The sequence below is a fragment of the Mus musculus genome, chromosome 7, assembly GCF_000001635.26.
Source record: "Mus musculus strain C57BL/6J chromosome 7, GRCm38.p6 C57BL/6J".
Lineage (NCBI taxonomy): Eukaryota > Metazoa > Chordata > Mammalia > Rodentia > Muridae > Mus > Mus musculus.
The window spans coordinates 137,119,239-137,140,787 of record NC_000073.6 but is presented as its reverse complement, the minus strand read 5'-3'; the positions used below and the strand labels follow the sequence as shown (position 1 = coordinate 137,140,787).

At 49.3% G+C, this 21,549-nt stretch overlaps 1 protein-coding gene and 1 long non-coding RNA gene across 9 annotated transcripts in view; both read right to left on the bottom strand.

Moving 5' to 3' along the window:
• Positions 1 to 3,583: 3,583 nt before the first annotated feature.
• Positions 3,584 to 8,227, bottom strand: Gm39109. The gene is made up of 3 exons (XR_870033.1): positions 7,809 to 8,227; positions 5,812 to 5,936; positions 3,584 to 5,700 (listed from the first exon to the last, which is right to left on the bottom strand). It is a non-coding gene; the product is annotated as a predicted gene, 39109 (long non-coding RNA).
• A 4,367-nt stretch (positions 8,228 to 12,594) lies between these two features.
• Mgmt (O-6-methylguanine-DNA methyltransferase) overlaps positions 12,595 to 21,549 on the bottom strand; it is a 233,731-nt gene continuing 224,776 nt past the window's right edge. For 6 of the 8 annotated variants that reach the window (XM_006507406.2, XM_006507408.4, XM_006507405.4 and 3 more), the window contains 2 exons: positions 19,160 to 19,299; positions 12,595 to 12,903 (listed from right to left, as the gene is read on the bottom strand). In XM_006507406.2, coding sequence (XP_006507469.1) covers positions 12,694 to 12,903; positions 19,160 to 19,299 — 350 coding nt within the window. In that variant the 3' untranslated portion in view covers positions 12,595 to 12,693. The remainder of the gene's footprint in view (positions 12,904 to 19,159; positions 19,300 to 21,549) is intronic. The other 2 variants (NM_008598.3, NM_001377037.1) reach the window with 1 other exon arrangement.

Sequence of the window (21,549 nt, the reverse complement as noted above, 5' to 3'; positions counted from 1 at the left end):
TATGAATACAGCTATAAGTGAGTCACAACACACTGGGAAACAATATGGGGCACACTTACATTGCAAAGCAATTCTCTCCAACTTTCTCCACTAAAGAAAAAAAGTTAAATAAAAACATTGATAAATTCTTTTCCATCCATCTCCACTGGCGTGTAAAGTGTAATTAAACCTTTGTTTTGTAGATCAGCACGGGTCATGTGACACTCTCGCCATTCACCCTTATCACTCAACTGCTATGCCTGGCCATGGCCTTAACGGCACACTCATGCAGGGGTCACTTGGCCAGTCCACAGCCAAGGTGCACTTACTGGTTCCCACGAGCTGTTGTCACATGTGATGGAGCCACAGAGAGCAGTGTCGTTGCATGCTCGGGCAACTATTTCTGTAGGATGGTTTCTTTTAACTTTGTGTGTTGTGTGTCTGTGGTGTGTGATGCATGTGTGTGTGGTGTGTGCCCCCTGGGAACTCAAATGGTGCCTAAAGCGGGACACTGGGCTGTTTCCCTGTAGGATTCTCTGCCTTGCTTTTGACAGGATTTCTCACTGAACGGGAAGCTTGCTGGCTGGGTGAGGCTGGCTGCCTGGTATGAGCATGCATGCTTTTCACATGGATGCTGGGGTCCAAATTCAAGTCCTCGTCCTTGAAGGGCAGAGTGCCTCAACTCTCCAGGCCCTGGAAGGGCTTTAAATGTGGACTTACTACTGCAGGGCAGTCGATTCATGAATTTTTCCACTATCTCCACTGATGCTGCAGATAAAAACAAAACAGGCATGATTTATATCTGAACCTACACCGCAACAAAGTATCACTTGCTGCTTTAACCCAATATGATTACAAGTCAGAAAGGTCCCTTTCCCAGGGCCACCCAGGTATCCATCTACCATCCAGTTCCCCTGCTCCTCCCCCAGAGGCTCATGAGGACCGCTTTACATCTTTGCTGGTGACTGCCCTGCTCTCCACTGATGTTTTAGATACCCAACCTTTCAAAAAATTAAATATTTTAGAGAGGCGTGTGTTTGTGTGTGTGTGTGCGCGCGTGCACATGCATGTATGTGTGCACCTTGACACATGTGTGAGGGTTAGAGGAAAGCATCCTTATGCCCTGTGAAATCTGACTATGGAACATGGGTTGTCAGGCCTTTATGTAAGTAAGCACCTCTACCCACTGAGCTGTCCCACTGGCCTTTTTATTAGTTACAGAACTCTTTATATATTACGGATCCACTCTGTTAGAAGGGTTGTCCACATTTCCTTCCCAGTGAATTGCTTGCCCTCTGCCTCCATCCATTCCATGGGTCAATGGGTTGAGGCTTTTCCTCTAGGGCTCCGGAGCTTCTGCCACATCGCAGATACCTCCTGCATACACAAGCAGATACCTCCTGCATACACAAGCAGATACCTCCTGCATACACAAGCAGATACCTCCTGTATATACAAGCAGATACCTCCTGTATACACAAGCAGATACCTCCTGCATACACAAGCAGATACCTCCTGCATACACAAGCAGATACCTCCTGTATACACAAGCAGATACCTCCTGCATACACAAGCAGATACCTCCTGCATACACAAGCAGATACCTCCTGCATACACAAGCAGATACCTCCTGCATACACAAGCAGATACCTCCTGTATACACAAGCAGATACCTCCTGCATACACAAGCAGATACCTCCTGTATACACAAGCAGATACCTCCTGTATACACAAGCAGATACCTCCTGTATACACAAGCAGATACCTCCTGCATACACAAGCAGATACCTCCTGTATACACAAGCAGATACCTCCTGCATACACAAGCAGAGGCACAGGCATATTTTCAGCTGCCACAATAACAGGTAAACATGTTCAGCTGTCTAAAGCCAGGAAATCGTTTTATTTCCTGAATAGCTTGCCCAGTTGTCCTGACTCCCTGCAACTAAGAACTGAAGTGCCGAAGGTCACATCCTTAGAACCCACACACTGGCAGATGCTTCTGGGCCTACCTAACACGGCTCCTCCATTGGTTATTTACCTCTTTTAAATCAGCCCCACACGCCTTCATTAATGATGACTTTAGGATTGGCTTGGTATCATAAATATTAAATTCTTACCTAGCTGGTTTGAGCAAATACGTGTTCCCTATGAGAACTGCAGGGCCAGGCCAGGAGTAATGTGGTCTTTTTGGAATCCCTGTTTCAAAAATGTGGCTCACTGTCTTGCTAAAACCTCCTGTATGCCCTGGTGTAGACACATATCTGGGGTGGCCTCTGTGAGCTGTAACACCAGCTACAGGTTTGTTAGACACACCTGTGGCCTGACACCCCAGTCCTAGGGAATGATACAGGTTTATGGTCTGTACTGATGACTTTCAAGCCAGCAAAGGAGAAATAGAACAGGACCCAGAGCCAGAACTGTGTGGACTCATAGTCCTGACAGCCGCGGGCTCAACAGACGTTTCCATCTTTGGCTGATGAAAATCTGCTCATCTACATCTGAGACCAATTTACTGGAAACTACAGAATGCCTGTCACATTGCCTCCTTGTGCAGAAGTGGGATGTTTGCATGGAAGAGTACAGACAGCTACATACCTCTTGGTGCTGTAAGAGTTAGACGTGTCAATCTGAATCTTAAGGAAACAGCACCTTTAAATAAATGAGTCTTTTCAGCTGGTCCCCAGCCTGGAAACACGAGAATGCAGCCTTCCTCCTGCAGTGAGCAGAGCTGCCCACATGGCTTCCTCAATGCCACACTCAAGTTTAACACAGGCTGCTGCCAGACAGGGGTCTCATGCCTTTGTTTTCAGTTATACTGTGCTCCACATGTTTGTGCGCTCAGGAACTTGGCCATGCCTGGCCTTTGGTTAGAGAGCCCAATCCTTGAACCAGACAATCACACACACACACACACACACACACACCATAATCCTTGAACTCTTCACACAGTTAGAGTGCCTACTGGAAGAGTGGCAGGGGCTGTGCTCCTCTGCGGGTCACCCTCCAGGGAAGGGCTACACCTCCCACCTGCCTGGTTGTTCAGGTCCAGTATTTGGTGTAAAGTCTTATAGGTAAGGACACTGGAGTTTTGCCTTCAGGAGAGAGGGTGTAGTTTAGCAATGGTTACAATATCTACAGTTTCTCAATGTTATTGATAGATCCAATCTCACTTTGTGCCAACTACAACTTGATTTCTTCATAAAATGATGCAGTTCATTTCAAAAGGATGACACAGTTTTGAGCTGGTCTCTTCATTAAGTTGAAGACTACAGGCTGTTTGTATGCTGCCATCCCTGCTGTCTACCATTGCCTATGGGCCAGGCCACCTGAGGAATAACATCTGAGATTGTCTTCTGACTTACACATACACACACACACACACACACACACACACACACTCACACACACATTCTCACACTTACACACTCACACACATTCTCACACACATTCTCACACATACACACACACACACACACACACACTCACACACTCACACACACACTCTCACAAGCACATACACATAACTCAAACGGACACTCACACACACTTTCACACATACACACTCTCACACACACATACACACACACACTCTCTCACACACATACATACTCACACACTGACACTCTTTTACATACTTATTTACATAATGTTAATGAGACACTAACATTAATGACCCTGCAGCTGCACTGCAAGCCCAATCTTCAACCACATCTGCTGCCGGCTTTGGGGCTGGTACTAACATGCGACCTTGTCCTTTCCACTAATCAGATGTATATGTTCCCACTCTCCTATAAGGCACCAGTACAAGACAGGGATCCCACTTCTAAATGTCTAAACCCTAGCAGTTCTCACGGCAGGACCTGCAGCAGGGTCAGGCTCCCCACGACAAGGCACCTGCACATCTGAGAGCCATCAGTTGGCCTGTGATTTTGTGAGTTTCCCTGGCTTGCCCTGTGGCCTCCAGAGATTTCAGGTTGTTGTTGGGGACCAAGGCTCTTAGAGTACAGAGTACCCCAGTTAGCCACGCTCAATGGTAGATGGAGCCCTTGCTGGCTGGAGTGTTAACTGTAATATCTCTTCATTGCCCATTCTAGAAACACGTGGAGACACAATGAGGTTGGGAGCACTATCTGAATTCCCTATGTCACATTCTGGAATCCATTGGTCAGGTTATTAATGAAACCTTAGCAATGACAGGGGCGGCAAGAGTTGAAGGTGTCCAGTCTCACAGACCCTGGGTAGCTTGAACAGCAAGGGGCAGGGGGCATAGGTATAGGGATGAAAGTCCTTTATCCAAGATGGCTTCTGGCATGGACCTCTGCCGGCTGCCAGAAAGAATGTGTCACAACTAGGAGGAGATCTGACTAAAGATCAGGGAAGCTATGCACAGACATCGCACATCCCAGGATGGAAGCCCAGTCAGGCCCTATGTCAAGAAGGCAGATTTCCTTCAAGGAACTTCTATCAACCTGTGGGTCTGCTGTCATGCACATACATTTCAGGTCCTGTGTTGGGCAGCAGGGGAGGGGGAGCAGGAGGTGTTACTGGTTATAGGTCCAGGGCCTCATGTGTCTGCATAGTATGGGGCATTAAGCCCAGGGCCTTCTGCCTGTCTGGAAAGTCCTTCACCACTTCATTGATATCCTCAGTCCTACTTTTTCATTTTAAGGTAGTTAGGTTTACCTGGCTTTGACCTTATTTTGTAGGCCAGGTTAGCCTTGAACTTGTGATCCCCCTGCCTGTGAACCCGTGATATACTCCTTCTCCAGAAGATGTGGAATAAGAGGCTTGCATTATTATAGCTCCACCCATTTTTTTATTATTGTTACTTTCACCAATCTTCTCTTTCTTTAAAAAAATGTACTTGTTTAACGTGTGCATGTGGTTTATGCGAGTGTGCATGGGTACACAAGGGTCTTGGTTTATGTGAGTGTGCATGGGTACACAAGGGTCGTGGTTTATGTGAGTGTGCATGGGTACACAAGGGTCGTGGTTTATGCGAGTATGCATAAGTACACAAGGGTCGGGGTTTATGTGAGTGTGCATGGGTACACAAGGGTCGTTTATGCGGGCGTGCATGGGTACACAAGGGTCGTGGTTTATGCGAGTGTGCATGGGTACACAAGGGTTGGGGTTTATGTGAGTGTGCATGGGTACACAAGGGTTGTGGTTTATGCAAGTATGCATTGGTACACAAGGGTCGTGGTTTATGCAAGTATGCATGGGTACACAAGGGTCGTGGTTTATGTGAGTGTGCATGGGTACACAAGGGTCATGGTTTATGCGAGTGTGCATGGGTACACAAGGGTCGGGGTTTATGTGAGTGTGCATGGGTACACAAGGGTCGTGGTTTATGCAAGTGTGCATGGGTACACAAGGGTCGTGATGCCAATGTGGAGGTCAGAGGACGATTGGGAGTCAGCTCTCTCCTTCCACTTGAGTTCTGGGGAACAATATCAGGCCATCCGGCTTGAGTAGCAGGTGCCATACTCTCTGAGACCTTTGGCTGGCCGTTTCCCAACGTTCCTTGTGTAACTGAAGACTGCCTATTTTCCCTGTCTGAATAGTATGCACAGGGAATGATAGATCATGTGCACAGTCGTGCTTGTAGGCCTTAGGTATGAAGAAGGCAAAACTGCCCGTGGAGACAGCCATTAGCAACAGATGCAATCACTGTAATCTTCAAGGCCTTACTCTGCACACAGGACAGGTCTCTTCCTGTGAGGATGGAGAGAGAGCCAGTCAGCCATACAACATCCCTCCTATTATTCCAGGTAGACTCACCTCTGCTCTCACTGATTGATAGCTAGGTTGATTCCATTTCCTTACCTGTTACAGAGAATTTAGGCATATTTGTGACTGCCTTTATCCCTTGTTCCTTGGAGTCTGATCTTTCGCGATCTTTTGATAGTTCTGCCAATATCCAAGGCATGTTCTTCATATCTTGGTGTCTCCTAGACAGGGACACCAAGGACCTTGGTGAGCTATTCCCAACTTTCTCACCTAACTATTCTCAGGGAGTCAGAAAGATGACCCCACCCCCCACATCTCAGAAGCAGGATAGAACAGCTTCAGCTTTTGCCAACAGCCATTACAACAAGGCAAGATAGAGAAGAGGGGTACTCAGCTCACAGAGGCCATCATCACAAGGTGTGAAAATAACCAGGCTCTCTGCGGGACAACCAGCTTTAACCCCAATCTCCAGATAGCTTCCATGTTCTTTAGAATCACCAACAGCCAACAACACCCACTTTTTACATACACTCTACCATTCTAGTTTAATTCTAGACAAACTTTCAGTGGCTCTGTCCCATCAAACGTAAAAGCATCCTGGTAGAGGTGGGACAGAGATGCCCAGGTTCCTGGTCCTCTGGGGAAGCTCTGGGACACAGATACCTGGCTTCTGTTAGCTTTTTGAGCTGGATATGGAAATGCTGGCCAGACCTGACATAGTGAAGTTGGAAGGTTTGGTATTGGCTATACCTGCTGGAGTGCACCTGGTTCCAAGGGTTACAATGCTGCCTAAGACCCGGTTATAAAATGTGTGAGCTCACCAGCAGAGTAGGGTTGAGTGCACTGACCAGTGTGCAGAGCTAGCCTGAGGTCTGTGCTCATGCCCAGGACTCTCCTAAAGGCAGAGGGACTCCCTTACCCCCACCAATGCAGACAAGGCCATGGGGTCTGGTGGTCTGGTGGCTATGTATTCAGGCAATCTAGAGCCTAGGCATGGGCTTTCTGGGGCTGGTGAAAAAGTCTCTTGCCACGGTTAGCATGGTATTGGGGCCTGGCTCACCCTAGACAAAGATGGAGAACATGACAACACAGATGAAGTCCAGACATGTGGGAACCACCCCCTCTGCCTCCCCACCCCCAGTTCCTGTGGACTTGTAAGGAATGGCTGCCTCTGGCACCAGAGATAAGCGAAGCCTGCTGAGGACACACTGAGTGGTACTTCCTAAGATCTGTCCGATATGTCACAGGACCCCAAAAGGACTGTCCTACCTGCTGGAGTGAGTGGTGTTTGATATGTGTCGGGGCTGCTCTGATCCAAGACCCAAGAGCCAGTAAGATGGCTTCTAAACGTGGTCAGGGGTGTGACTGTTAGTCCATAGCCTTTCTCTAAAAATTGATTCCAGAATGTTCCAGGGATGGCTTGAGGCTAGTCTTCCACCTATTCCTCTAATATGGGGCTCCTTCAAGAAGCCTTGGTGCACTGGGTGGAACAACCAGCCAGGAAGGAATCCACAGGCCAGCTACTTCCAGGCAGCCAGCTGAAGGGAAGGACTCGAGGCAAATCTCCACACCTGCCCGCTATCCAGATTCACCACGCACAATTTGTGCTGCACAGTAGCTGCCTGTATTCCAGAAAGACTTTTTTTTTCCCCAAGTGGTCCAACATGGTGGCAGAGAAGAAACTTACTTCAGTGCAAATTCTCATGTCCTGGCAACTGGGAAAGGTCCATCTTTAGGGTACCTGCTTTGGCCAGGCTTGTTGGTGCTTAGTGATAGGCCGGCTGCTCAGCCTTGGGGACTTGCATGGGCTGACCCTGAACAACGGAGGGGCTCCAGGACCACCTCTGCCAGGTAGGATAGCGTAGATGTAGAAATGCTCCTTGACATTAGAAATTGGACATCAAAGCCCTGACAATTTTCCCATTGGGGACTCTCTCTCAGCCAGGCTAGAACCCAGCTTCCCACAGAGGACCAAGAATGGGAGCTTCCCGAGTCAAGTCCCACCAGGAAGGCCCCTGATAGACTCCACTGTAAGTCACCTCACATGCCTGCCACCCCCTCCAGAGATTCCAAAAATCTAACAGGTGCACCACCTTCTTGTAGCCATGCCAACCAAAACATGTGGAAACAGCACTTGTACAGAATGCCATACACCACAGGGCATTTGGACACTGGTGTCCTCTCCAGCTGGGTTCCAACTCATTTCCGTCAACAAATGGACCCGAAGGCACACATAGCTCAGGCTGCATAGCACAGAGATTTGGGTTGTGGTGTCCTGTGTGAACAAGGAAAGAGATACTAAGCCTGTTGCTCCTTCCCCTGCCCTCTAAATCACTCCAGTGTTTGAGTCTCTTGGAGTGTCTGTCACACATGCCATGCAGGGCCAGCTCTGACACTCCATGGGACTGGCTGGGAGCAGCTGTCACTCAGCACCCTTGGGCGAATTATTCCTTTCCTGGGTCACTAAATCAGAGATCATGGCAAGGAAAACGTGGAGGCTCCACTCTGCATCCTCAGTGAAAGCAGGTTCCCAGTGAGGCCCACCACTCCAGTCCACAAAGTGTACCTCACGCGAATCCCCCATCTGGCATGGGGCTTCAATAACCCAGAGGTTGGCAGCCTGAAAACCAGCCTTTAACAGGAGGGGTTGCTTTCTTCTAACGCCTCCCAACAGCGCCAGCACTGTACTGTACAGGATCGATCTTAATTACGGTCCAGGTGGAATTTTTTTTTCTTGTGGCTCTTTTCAGTGAAAAAAAAAAAAACATTAATGAGAAACTTTAAAGGCTTGTTAACAGTGTCCTCTCATCAATCAGAGGTGCTGTCAGGCTGGGCCCTGCTGTCAATTTGCACCTCATGGCCCAGCATCCACTTCCTACTTCCTCATCCACTCCGGCCCCCAACCCCACCGCAGACCCTTGTTGGAGAGGCCCCGTGTGATGGAGGCCAGGCATTCTCTATCTGTCAGCAGCTGGAGCCATGGGGTCCTGGGATTCTGAGGCCCCCAGACGCCTGCCCTTGGTCACCTGGAGCCATGTCTGGACTTAAGAGATCCTTGCCTTGGCTTTTGATCAACATCTCCCCTTTGCTTTAGACAGACAGACAGACAGACGTACAATAGGACTGGGAAGGAACCTTTTTACAAAGTCTCACTTTTTTCAAACTGTTCAAGCGATACTGCCAGGAACTTAATTTTTCAAAAACATTTTTTCTTTTGTTTTTATTTTTTGTTTGCTGTTTTGGAACATCTTCCCATGTCGTTCTTCCTAGCCTGGGACTTGCTAGGTAGACCAGCCTGCCCTCCCATCCTGGCTCTGCTTCACAAGTGGTGCAGTTTTAATTTTGTAGGTAAGACCCAGATCTTCCCATATAACCCAGCCCTCTAAGTCACCATCCTCCTGATTCCACATCTCCAACAGCTGCAACTCCATTCTGTGTGGCCTCTTGTGCTCTGCAAGATCTGGACTCTGAAATGCAAACTTTTAACAACAATGTTTGTGAAAAGAAAGAGCAGACAAAGATGGCCTGGGAAAGTCCAAAGAAATTTAGTTTCCTACCCAAGGACGTCTCCTCGCCCTCTGGGACATATCTGTGAGACTCAGGTGAACAAGACACACAGGGGCCTGGACTTCTGCCAACAGGAGGAAGCTGCAAAAAGTTTAGCTTCCTGAATGGACTTCCAGAAAAATCTTCAGAGTGAAATCAACTACTCCTTGGGTCCCACATTAAGCCAGTGTGCTTGTCACACAACAGAGCCCTATCATACAATGTCTGCAAGCAAAGAAACACTGGGCTGTCTGGAATGCTCTCACGGGAAAGGAACAGTTTCACACAGATTCAGCAGGAATTCCCTGTCCACTCTGACAACGTCGAGGTCTGAGCTGGGACCAAGACCTCTAGAGCCAATTTGTTCTTGAGGACTAGATTCAGGGTCCCAGTGAAATCCGTGCAGTATTTTACCTAGTTGCCACTGACTGCAAGATTCTATTCTGGAGATGGTTTGAAACCCTTCCACAGCTCCTGACAACACCAGGTGTGAGTTTTGTATGGGAAGGCTATCCTGATAATGCCTACGTCTCAGTATGCCTGTATCAATGATAGGCAAACTAGGCCCCTTTTAAAAAGGGGGACTTGGGGCAAAAGGGCAGTAGTAATCTATAGAACCTATGCAAGAGAGAGGTCTACGAGAAGATATCAAGAAGTATGGCTCTCCAGCACATGTCAGAATCCCCAGAGAACGTCCCAGAGACTCTCTGGTATGGAATTAAACACCCAGTTACTTCCTAAGCAAGGCTTTCATCTCCCCTGAAATACACTGTCTGTACCTCTAGAACCTCAGAGAGTGACCCCTTTATCCTATGCCTCTTACAGGAATGTGGCTTCCAGACCCAGGACTGGCCTTTCTCCAGATTGGAGCTTCTCTACTTTGAGCAGAAAATAAGTCAGACTCACACTCTTGACTCTTCATCCCTTGGTAAGGCCACAGGACGTGGGTCAGTAGGTGGGATACGTGCCCTTACTAGGGAAAAGACTGGGAGAAAAACACCCCCTTCCAAGTTTCTACATCCTTCGCGGCCAAATGCATCTATCTATTATTCTGCTGCCAGTGAGGTCTGAGCCTTTGGTCACCGCGGTTTATGGAGGTGGCAAGATGACAGGGAAGCCGGCAGAAGTCTCGGTGCAGCAGCAGCTGCCAGGCTACACAGGCCTCCGTGTGAGCATTCAAAGCACAGAAGCTCAGGGCATGGAGGCTCCACAGGTGAGGGGGACCGGGGGCCAAGGCCAAAGAACACAGCTTTCTTGTTTCAACATTTCTTTTTATTTGGAAAATATTTTTGTAATTCTTTATGCCTTTCCTCTTTCTCTCATTTTCACAAGCTGCGCTGCAACCCCGAGCCAGAGCGGCTCCAGGCGACCGTGCTGGTGTTTCATGTCAGCCTCTGCAGAGTTTATCCTTGGAGCAGTACACGGTCACTGCAGTGAGTCCTGCTGCTGTCAACGGCTACCTCGGGGCATCTATGAACCTGTTATGACAGCACCAAGGAAACCCTCGGAGAGGGGAGCAGACACGGCTTTCGCATCGCTCCAAGGGCAGGCCCAAGCACGTCCACTCATCATTCCAGGCTACCTGGAACTGCCAGGTTGCCCTTGTGGCTTTGATGGGGTTGGCGTCCTGGCCGCATGTGGCTGTCCCATGCTGGGGGTTCGGCCGTGGATGTCTGTACAGCCCCAGGCTCCTCTTAAGAGCCTGGATCTATTTGGAAGTGCAGAGATCACAAGGAAAGCTCCCATTACATAGGCCACCCAGGCACAGGAGGCCTATGTACAAGGCACTGGTCTGACGGCCCACACGGCGGGGTGGAGGACCTGCTCAGAACCAGTTGACTTCGACCCTGATGCCCACCTTCCAACTCCTCTGAAGGCAGAGTGGAGGCTGGGGTCTCCCCAGCACACTGCAGCCACAGTGCCCTCTGTTGGAACACACACATACACGGCTCTTTGAGAATTCTGCTCTCTTCAGGCAGAGGAAAAAAACATCATACAGTGATTTCCTGGTGCTGGAGAGATACCAGTGTGGCGTTACTCTGATACAATTACCCCAGCCCTTTCCATGGGTCTTGCTGGCCATGTCAGAGAGAGATGAAATGAGCAGAAAACACCCTGGCGAGGCCAGATGGGAGGGTGCCAGGGTGCATGCCCAGCCCTGTCCTGAAAACTTATGAGTTATGGGGCTCACATAAATGAGACCCACCTTGCTCTGTGATGATAGGTGAAAACCAAATTCAGAAAGTGTGGTATTGGTGATGCCTCTCAAAAAAAAAAAAAAAAAAAAAAAAAAAAACAGAGTTAGTGCGGCTGGATGCAAGATGAGGACATAATAAACTGTTAGCCAGGGAGAAAGGCCTGAGGTTTATGTGGGTGTCAAGGTAGCATGCAGTATGAGGGTTCTGTAGAGGCCATGATTCCATGATGCCATGAGTGGCACCTGCTGTCAGAGAGGCCACCATAAAACCAAGCTCTCCGCTGCACGGTTGGTGGCTCGTTCCTCCAATCGTATGCTGTTTTACCTAGCCATGCACCTGGCTGAGTCTCCTCTCCCTTTTTGGGAACAGTCGACTCTGAAGGTGGGAGGATGATGTAATTGTGAAGCATCGTGTGGTGCCTTATGGCAGATCTGGAGACAGTCTCCAGCGCTGGTGGCAGCATGTGCTGAGTCATAGTATAACCTTCAATGCATGAGATCAACATGGGCTGCTGGGACCTTTACAGGTTCCTGGTCCTCGAGGCTCCCAGGAGGCACCATGTCTCCTCCACCTACCACTAGGAGCCTTCAAAGACAAGGAAAGAAAGGAGAGCTGGAATTTGAGGGTGACCCAAATGCTGCTATTCAGCATTTCCAAACCAGTGTTTGGAAGATGGTACTATTTTATTTTCTGCTTAATCATCTTGCATCCACCGTGGATACAAGACACTTTCCTGGCAGATGGGGGAGCAATGCTGAGACCCCCAACAGAGCACTCGCTTGCTAGCCTGTCTCCCCTCCAGCCAGCAAGGGTGGGAGATTAGGGCCTGAATGGGGGCTGCCATCTCCACAGGGTAAATGGCTTGAAGGATGAGTTGGGGGCCCTATCGGGGTGGGGTCAGCTGTTTAGTGTGGACGGGCTGGGGTAGCCAGCTGTTGCCTGCAGGTGTCAGATGTGTCTCCCTTCATACAAAGGGGCCCTAAGGCTCATCAGGCCTTCCTCGCTCACCCCCATTTTAATGGGCATTAAAAATAGAACAATAACCATGTCAGAGGAGGGAACTGATGACACACTCGAGGTGGGTCGTCTGAACTCATTCTGCTGTAAAATGTAGAAACAAGAAAGGGCAGCCACATCACGTCCCCCAGGACACTTGCAGCTCTTTTAATATAGTGGTGCCACCACACATCCGCTTCCGACACGCGTTACATCTATGTGTCATTCAAACGGTTACTCAATTTCGGCCAGACGGCTCAGAGCTGGTCGACTCGAAGGATGACTTGAGCCAGGTCCCAGTCAGACCCAAGCCCTTGGAGGCTGGCTGTCCGGTCGGGATGCCCTCATGGGCCAGAAGCCACTCCTTCACAGCCTGCCCTCCTCCGGAGTAATGGCCGATGGCACCGTCACTGCGAACCACCCTGTGGCAGGGGATGAGGATGGGGACCTGGAAAACAGGGGTGTCGCTGTCAGTCTGGATCTGGGCGGAGGTTTCTGTGCTACAGGCAAGGTCTTACCGCGACTGTCCGGCACCACCAGGTAGCTCTGCAGTTAGCAGGCTGCGGGCCCAGTGGCGATGCCGGTTGGTTGCCTTGAGGGTATCCTCCGGGGCGGGGAGAAGGAACACCTGCTCTGAGGTGTGTGTGGGATATGGGATTCCTGGGATCCAGGTTTAGGAGGAAGATGCCTGATTGCACCTGGGAAGTGATTTATCAAGTTCACCTCCTGAAGGAAAAACATCATTTCTGAGCTCTATACAGGAAACAATTTTCTCTGTCATCGCTAAGCTGTAGCTAGAATCTTCAAGGATAACAACAGGCACAGTTCACCTAAGGGGTTAGCAAACCATGGCGGAGGGTTTGCAGCCGCCTACCTTCTGCACTTTTTTTTTAAATAAAGTTTTATTTGGACACTAGCATGCCTTTAGCTATACATGTGGTTGGTTTGTGATGGCACAAAATACTCCCTAGTTGCCCTTCACAGGAAAAGCTGGCCAAACTTGTTTCTGCTATTGGGAGTTTTTCTTTCCCTTCCCTTCTGGAAACATGGCGTCTCACAAGGTCCAGTGTCTATGCCTTCCCCTGGACACACTGCCCTCGGCAGCACATGCAGAGCCGGGTATGGTCAGTGGGTCACTCTATCTCAACAAGCCCTCCAGACTAGGAAGTCCTTATTAGGGTTGCTGCTGCCTCCCAACTCAGATGGTCTGGCATACCAAGGCTGCTTGCCAATCCTTAATGGTGTGCATAAAGCTAAGCATGGATGCTTTTCTACTGTGACATAATGGATTTACTCTAAGGGAGGCCCCTGCTTAGTGGAATCAAAGCACACAAGGGGATGATGACGGTCAGACCTGACCAAGGGTGATGATGGCCAGGCACATGTATGCTTGGGCTGTGGTGTTGTCTATGTGTTCTGAGCCACTCGCCTAGTCAACTGCTTTGCAATATGTCACACCAATCAAAGAACAGGGGGAATAATTCCAGTGAGATATCAAAATGGGTGTTTCTTTCTATTGACTCCGACAAACTCCAAAACAGGGGTCTGTAATCTCATGCGCCCCATGGTAGCAACTGTCCCACCATTTCCCTGGCTCAGCACCATGCAAACCTGCAGGCATCTTCATTGGGGTCCAAAAGATCTGGATGCCAGGTGCTCATGGAGCCCGGGCTCCAGGGCAATGCTCAGACCAAAGGGACTCTGATGTTCAACCTGCAGCCACAAGGCTATGACCTTGTCCAGGCTTCATTCTTTGATGTCCAGTCACTAGGATAGGATTCTGCATAGGGAGTGTGTTTATTTTAGCAGTGGTCCACAGGAAATGATAACTGCCTAGTTCACCTAGGCAGGTGGCTGGGCTATATGGCTTGAGGCTCCATGGTCCATCATCTATTGTGGTTGACAGCTACTGGGGCCCTCCTGCTTTGTGGATAGAGACACGTCTGGCCTCACTGGCTCCCATCCCGCAGGGGAAGAAGAGATGAGAACAGCCGGCATGTCTGTAGATTTACCTATACCCTGATTTCCTTCAAAAAGGTCAATGTATGCCTTAGCCAGGGTGGTCAGAGATGGCAGGGCTGGTGAGGGGACCTCATCCTGGAGGGAAACACTGGGAAGATGGCAGGGCAGTGCCATCTCCTCCAATCTAGTGTTCATCCTTGTACCTTTAATCCTCACTGGTTCATAGCATGGGCAGAAAAAGACGGACATCCCCATGAAACCTTCAGGAACCCACAGTGCCTGCAGCCACATGGACTCGCCTCATTTCTCTCCCGGGGCAACAGTGTCAGAGTATGACTGTACTCAGCCTGGCAGGAATGGTTGCACATCTGCCCTGGCAAGGGGCATCCTTATGTGCCTGCTACAGAGAATGCTGTGGATTCAATGGACATTTTTGCCCTGAGATCCCAACGGGCATTTCCTGAGACAGCTTTAACTAGAGGATAAAGGAGGAAACACGCAGCCACTGTGGTGCCAGCAGCCCACAGAGCTCACTGTGACTGGGGCCCAGGGAACATGGATTGTGACATAGCTACAATGGTCGCTGTGGGCGATGGCAAGTTTCAGTGAACACAACCTGAGGTCTGGGAACCTGCTACATTGAGCTCTGGAGGCTCAGGGCTCATTCTGGAAGGTTCTGAGCTGCCCTGACACATGCAGACACGGGGTGTGCAAGTCTGAGGTTATCTCTGGTGTTCCGCTGTGATGAGACAGCCACTCCTGCGGGGCTCCAGCGGAAGGACTGTACAGATGCTGGCGAGTACCATCTACATCCCATCTTTCTCCTTTCTGCCTTTCCCTGTGGCTCAGAAACCTTTACCCCCAATGCACCCCTGCTTTTTCTATCTACCACGGCAAGTGAGTCGGACACAGTGAGCAGCTTCTGGCCAGCTGATGGTCTAGAGGAAGCCGTCTGGCACAGGTATCTGAGAAACTGAGTTCTGTAGCTCAGAATCAGTGCATCCCACTGTTGCTGCTTCCTTGCTGTTCAAAGCCTTCCTGTGGGCAGCCATGTGTGCCACGATCACCACCATGCCTTCAGCCACATGGTTCGCCTGCTGAACCTATCGGACTCTAGCTGGGGTGCAGCACACATGACCCAGCAGATGGGGTCATTCCAGCCCTCAGCCCTGAGGAGGAGCTTCTCTTGCTTGATGGCTCACCAGGCTCTTAGAAGGCAAAACCAGTTCTAACCAGCAGGAGTCTGGAGCTGCCTGTCTTCCTGATGCCTCTCTTGTCCAGTGACTGACATGGCGATGGGACTCTGTGGACCTGTGGATCACTGCTTGGGAGGTGGAGGACATGACTTCCAACTTCACAGACACTACCCTGCTTTGACTCCAAGTTTGTCTATCACCATGACAAGTACAGATGTGGTCTATGAGTAATTTTAAAGACAACCGCCATGAAGACCAGGAAGGAGAGAGCTGACTCTACAGACAGGAGCTGCATGGGATGAGAAGTGGAATTCCAGGTGTGTGTGGAGGACAGCATCTGACCTTGACCTTGAAAGGACCCATAAAGGGTTTTGAGAATGGAACATTACTATGACTGATTTCTTTAAAAACAAACACACAAACAAACGAATGAATACAATAGTGATACAGAGTTAGAAGACTGGGCGATGATACCAACCCTTGGCTTTGGTTGGCATAGGTGTGCCAATCAACCTGGTCTCACCACTACCTAGATGTACATTCCACCATTCCACTTGATAGGTCATCCCACTTGACTCTTTTCTTCCCTTTTAATGGAATATGGAATTCTAAGAGTGAGTAGCATGCACACCTCTCCCTGTTTCCCTCTGTGGATTAGTGCTGTGTTGAGGACGTTGGCTCAGAATGCACTGTGGACCAGTGACTTGCTCACACACTCACCTTTAAAAATGGGCCCTGCTTCACGTCAGGTTAGCAGTAGGTATGTAGACATAAGATTTACTGGGCCCCATGACCATATCTGAAGGACCTGTATCATTGCTGCCCTCTTCTTGAGAGCCCCTGCTACATGCGATGCGATTGCTATCGATACACAAGGAGCCCATGGTATTGCAGCTTCATTGAAATCTTCATGCTGTGAAATCTAATTTGTCCAATACCCGGATCCATCACTCACACCAGCCCTTTCTCAACTGCTATAAAACTTCCAAACCCATAGATTTGTCTCCAACAAAAATAACATGAAGGAGCCTTGCAATCAATAATGGAATCCCTCTGATTCTGATACTGGCTGAGTATTTTTTTTCCAACTTTGCCTTTGTTCTTCTGGGCAGAGCCCACAAGGGAGAAAGCTTGTTTTCACTCGCAGCCTCATCAATACCTAAATCCTGGTGAACAAGTGACACCGAGAAGTTGTAATCAATAGCTCCCGGTGCGGTTTTTTCTTCTGGTCAAATGGTTCAGCTCCGCTGACAACCCTGACACTCAGAACATGATGCTAAATCTTTATCAACAGCCATCTGGGTGAATGGCAGAACAGGACTCAGGGGTCAACGGTGCTCATGGCAATCTGCGAATAAACTAACTCCTTAGGAATGTGTTTAGAAAAAGGTGGGAAACTCCCCGAGCTTGTATTGATCGCCTCTGAACTACATTTAGCAAATTGTGTCTGAGGATGTGGCAGAAGGGGGTTCTCTGAGGGTGTGTGTGGGGATGGTGGTGAGGAGCCTCTGGCACTGGGCATCCCTGATGCAGGGTAGTGTGGTGCCTTCCAGAGACTATCCTGTCTCCTGACAAGGCCAATGAGTCCCACTTGAGGAAAAACTTTCGATAAGTTGAGTTCCAGGATGGAGGAGACGCCCATCCTACAAAACCCACCTCCTATTCTTGAAGGGGTTAACCCAGCATTGGGCAGCTGTGAGACCAGCCAGCATGAGGCCATGGTTACTGTAAGCCACCAAAGGAATATTGCGGGACAGTTTCCAGCGATGGGCATTCCACAACCTCTCGCTCACAGCACAAGTGCTGTTATTTAGGAGAAACACGAGCACTATGTTTTCCATGAACATATTCCAACTTGGCAGCACCGGGGTAAACACACACAGCCACCCCCATCTTGGCCCTGTTGTCAGTGGGGACACCCACCAAGATGGGCACCAGGCAGGCAGAGCTCACCACTGTCCAGGCCTTTTCTCCAAGTCTCAGAATCTCCTCCTCATACCAGTTTCTGGTAGTGCGAGATGAAAACTCATCACAATAGTGCATATTGTATGGCTACCAGCATGTACACTGGGCAGCAGGGCTTGTTCTTACAGCAGAGGTGTTAGCTGCACTCTGAGCTGAAGCTGTGATGTTGGTACCCACTGATGGGGCCATCTTTAACTTCATGTGAGTACACTCGGGAAACTTTGCAAAACAGAACAACGTGGTTCCCAACTTAAGTGTGGATGAATACCAAGCCATATGTCTTGTTGCAGACGTGGGCTGGGGAATGTATGTCCACACCTCTCCCTTAGCCTCGGGAGGGGTTCAGATGGGGGTGGGGAGGGGATGGCGCAGAAGGACCAAATCTACTCAGAGGTCAGAGTCGTTAATGTGTGTTTAAAACAGTAGCCATTGGGATGCAGCAGAAAAGGGCAGAAACTATCTTGCCTTTCTCTGCTCTTCTGAGGCATTGCATGGAGCCGCAGAACACATGTATTGGAGCTGTCTCTTTGTCTTCTGCCAAATCTAATGCTTTGTGGCCTGGTATGTTGATGCACGGCTTTAGTCCCACCACTCAGGTAGCAGAGACAGACATCTTTGTGAGTTCTATATGGTCTACAGAGAGAGTTCAAGGAGCCCCATGGCTATAACACGCCCCTTCCCCACAAAGAGGCACAGACTGTTCATTCCTCAATGTCCCTTCTAGGTGAGGTACGTTTCTGATCAAGTAGCTTTTTCTATCATGTTGGGATTGGCATAACTGTATCAACATGACAGTACACATATACTGCCACAAGGGAGGCTGCTCCGGACATTCAGGGACCCTGGAGGCAGTGTGGATTCTCCGAGGACTGTGTGATGACATGATTTCCCACAGGCAAGTAGGGCCTTGGTCTCACCCTTGGCTGTGCTGGCCCTTGGCTGAGCCAAAATCCCCACTGCATTTGTGGAACGATAGGGTGTATCTAAAAGCATGGTCTTCTTGTAGGCTGGGAACCCGGTGCTCAATAAACTCTGACAGCGTGGTAGGAAGAAACATAAATTAACACTGATGAGCTCTGAGGGGAAGAGCCTTTCCCTGGGGAGCTAACACCCAAGGACAGTAGACATCTGTGGTGCACGGTGTCATCATCTAGGCCCATCATACCGCAGAGACCCAGGGAGATAGGGCTGTACTATTTCACTAAAACCTTCGCAGAAGGTAGGTGCCACAGGGCTCTTGTCCTCTGGACGTACAGTTGTATTTCCAGTGTATGGAAGAGTGTGCTGCTACACAACAGGCACTCAGCGTGGAGACTCTCCCGTGGGGAGTCACTAGGCTGCCCTCTTGTCTGCTTGTCACTCCCTAGGCTTATTCCTCTTTGGTAGGAGCTACTATGACATGTGGCTCATGTGGCTGGAACACAAAGAGGTCCCTGTCACAGCAGTTGCCAACCCAAAGCCCTGATCCCAGCCGCATAGTTGGCCTCTGAAATACATGTACTCAAATGACACTTGGCTCCCTGGGTGGTTTGAAGCCCTGCGACGCAGGTATCCGGCCTGCTGCCCATCTGCGGAACTTACCGGATTGCTTCTCATTGCTCCTCCTACTGCACGAGCCGCTTTGGGGTTGCCTGCCAGGGCTGCTAATTGCTGGTAAGAAACCGTTTCTCCGAATTTCACAACCTTCAGCAGCTTCCATAACACCTGTCTGGTGAATGAATCTGAAAGAAAGAAAACAGAATGGCGTGATTTGGACAAACGGCTCCAGCAGCTCGGATATAAATAGCTGCCAGTCCCCTAGCAGGAAATGCAATGGCACAAATAGAACTGTTATACTCAATTAAAACACAGGTCTCCACACAGTGCTCTGTCACCGTGGCACAGGCAAGGAGAGCTGAGAGTGAAGCAGGCACAAAGCAAGCGGGCCTCAGAAGGCTTCCCGCATCTTTAATTTCCTTCCAGCTTCCTCACGTTCCGTGTGGGGCTGTGTGTGATGCTCTTTCTGTGAACAGGCAGGCGAGCATTTTGCACACAGTTCAATTAGCAGGCACGAGGAGTCCCTGCCGGCCCACCTATGAGGAAGCCTTTGGACTACTGGTTAATTTCCAACTTCGGTTGAGATGGAGGAGGACGTAGCTAGGGACTGGACGGGACCCTTCTGTAACCGTCCACACTCGGCAGGGAGGGGGACTATCCCCTCTGCCATTGTGAATGCCAGATGCCTCCACCAGTATGCCCAGGTTGTAGGGTGACCCTGGCTGCAGGCAGCAGCCCTGCTTTCTCTGACTAGCTGTATCAAGTGGCATGCATTTTGTGTTCTGCAGCAGAAATGACGAGGGCAAGGCATGGTCATCTCCTTTCCTTTGATGCCCCTGGGTTTGGGACTCATTCCCTGCATGTGTCTTGAGTAGGGCATAAGCTCAGAATACAAGGAGGAGTCTCCTACAAATGGATTCCTATTGTCTTCCAGAGGAGACACACTGGCTGGAGAGCAGGGAGGCCAAGCCACATCTTCCATCCCTGGGGTTTCAACACTTGGGGTAGGAGTTTCTGAAGGGAACGACAGAGAGGAGGGTCCCATGGGCAGGAATGACCCTGGGAGTGTGTACCTCAACAGAGCTTGGCACGCTTGGTGCCAAGCTGGCAGACTGTGAGTTAGTCCTTAAAGGAAACACACCCTTACATGCGTGTTAATAATAAAAATCACTTCTTAACTGAAGGGAATGATAATCACCTCACTGGAAAAAAAAAACCAAAACCCTGTTTAGTCTTTATTATAACATTAAGCAAATTAAACATCAGCATAATCCAGGTGATACTAGAAAAGGGTCATCGAAGAAATTAACTTTGTTGTTCATTAATTTACATGGATTAGCAGAGGGCACAGACACAGCAAATGTGCTCTAGTTTTTTTATGATATAATTTCAAACTGTACAGCATTTGTGGCAGGAGGGTGACTTTGGGGTTAATCAGACTGATTTGTCCTTTTAATTGCTTTCTATTCAAAGAAAATTCATTAGATAATGTTCTCTTCAAAATTCATGAATCAATTTAACTGAAGAAACCGCATTACCGGCTCTGGGTTCATTAACAGGCGAGGTTTGAGTGGCTGGGTGCTGGGAGGGGTTCCTTAGGCAAACAAGCTCTGTTTACTGTCTTGCCCTCTGAAAGGGGCTTGAAATCACCTTGCTAATCATACTTATTGTTACTGTTGTCTGAGAGAAGGAAAGGAAGTGGGCAGAGGAGGAGAAGGGAGGCTGAGGGCTCCCCGGGAGCTGCCTGAGGAGGGGGCAGTGGCAGCCTCACACTGCAAGAGGCAGAAGCAGCCCGGGCATTCTCAGAGGATGTAGACCCAGTGGTCTATTGCCCATGCTGTGGCCTATAGAGAGGATTGTGGCTGGTGTTTTCCAGAACAAACTAGTGCTTTAATAAACCTACTGGGATTGAACCAAGAGATAGTCTAACTGATTTCAGTGTAACTGGGAGAAACAGTCACACCAACATGCCATAGGGACACTGACCAAGGACTTGTCAGGTCACCAAGCATCTTTGCCCCAGGTGTGTAAGTGACTGGAGAGTTTATATCTTCAGATATCAGCATAGATTATCAAATACATTTGTTTTTTTAAATACTTGTTTTTATTTTATTTGTACGAGTGTTTACCTGCTTAGACGTATATGCACCACATGTTCATGGAAGCCCCAAAAGGGTGTTGGATCCCCTGGAACTGGAGTTGCAGACTATTGTGAGTGGCCATGTGGGTGCTGAGAATTGAACCTGGGTCCCCTGAAATGCAGCCAGTGCTCTTAACCACTGGCCCACCTTGACAGCTTCACTTGCAGCTTTGCTGTCAGTTTCTCTCTCTCTCTCTCTCTCTCTCTCTCTCTCTCTCTCTCTCTCTCACACACACACACACACACACACACACACACACACACCCTAACAAAAATTTCTGTTTTTACCATCTAG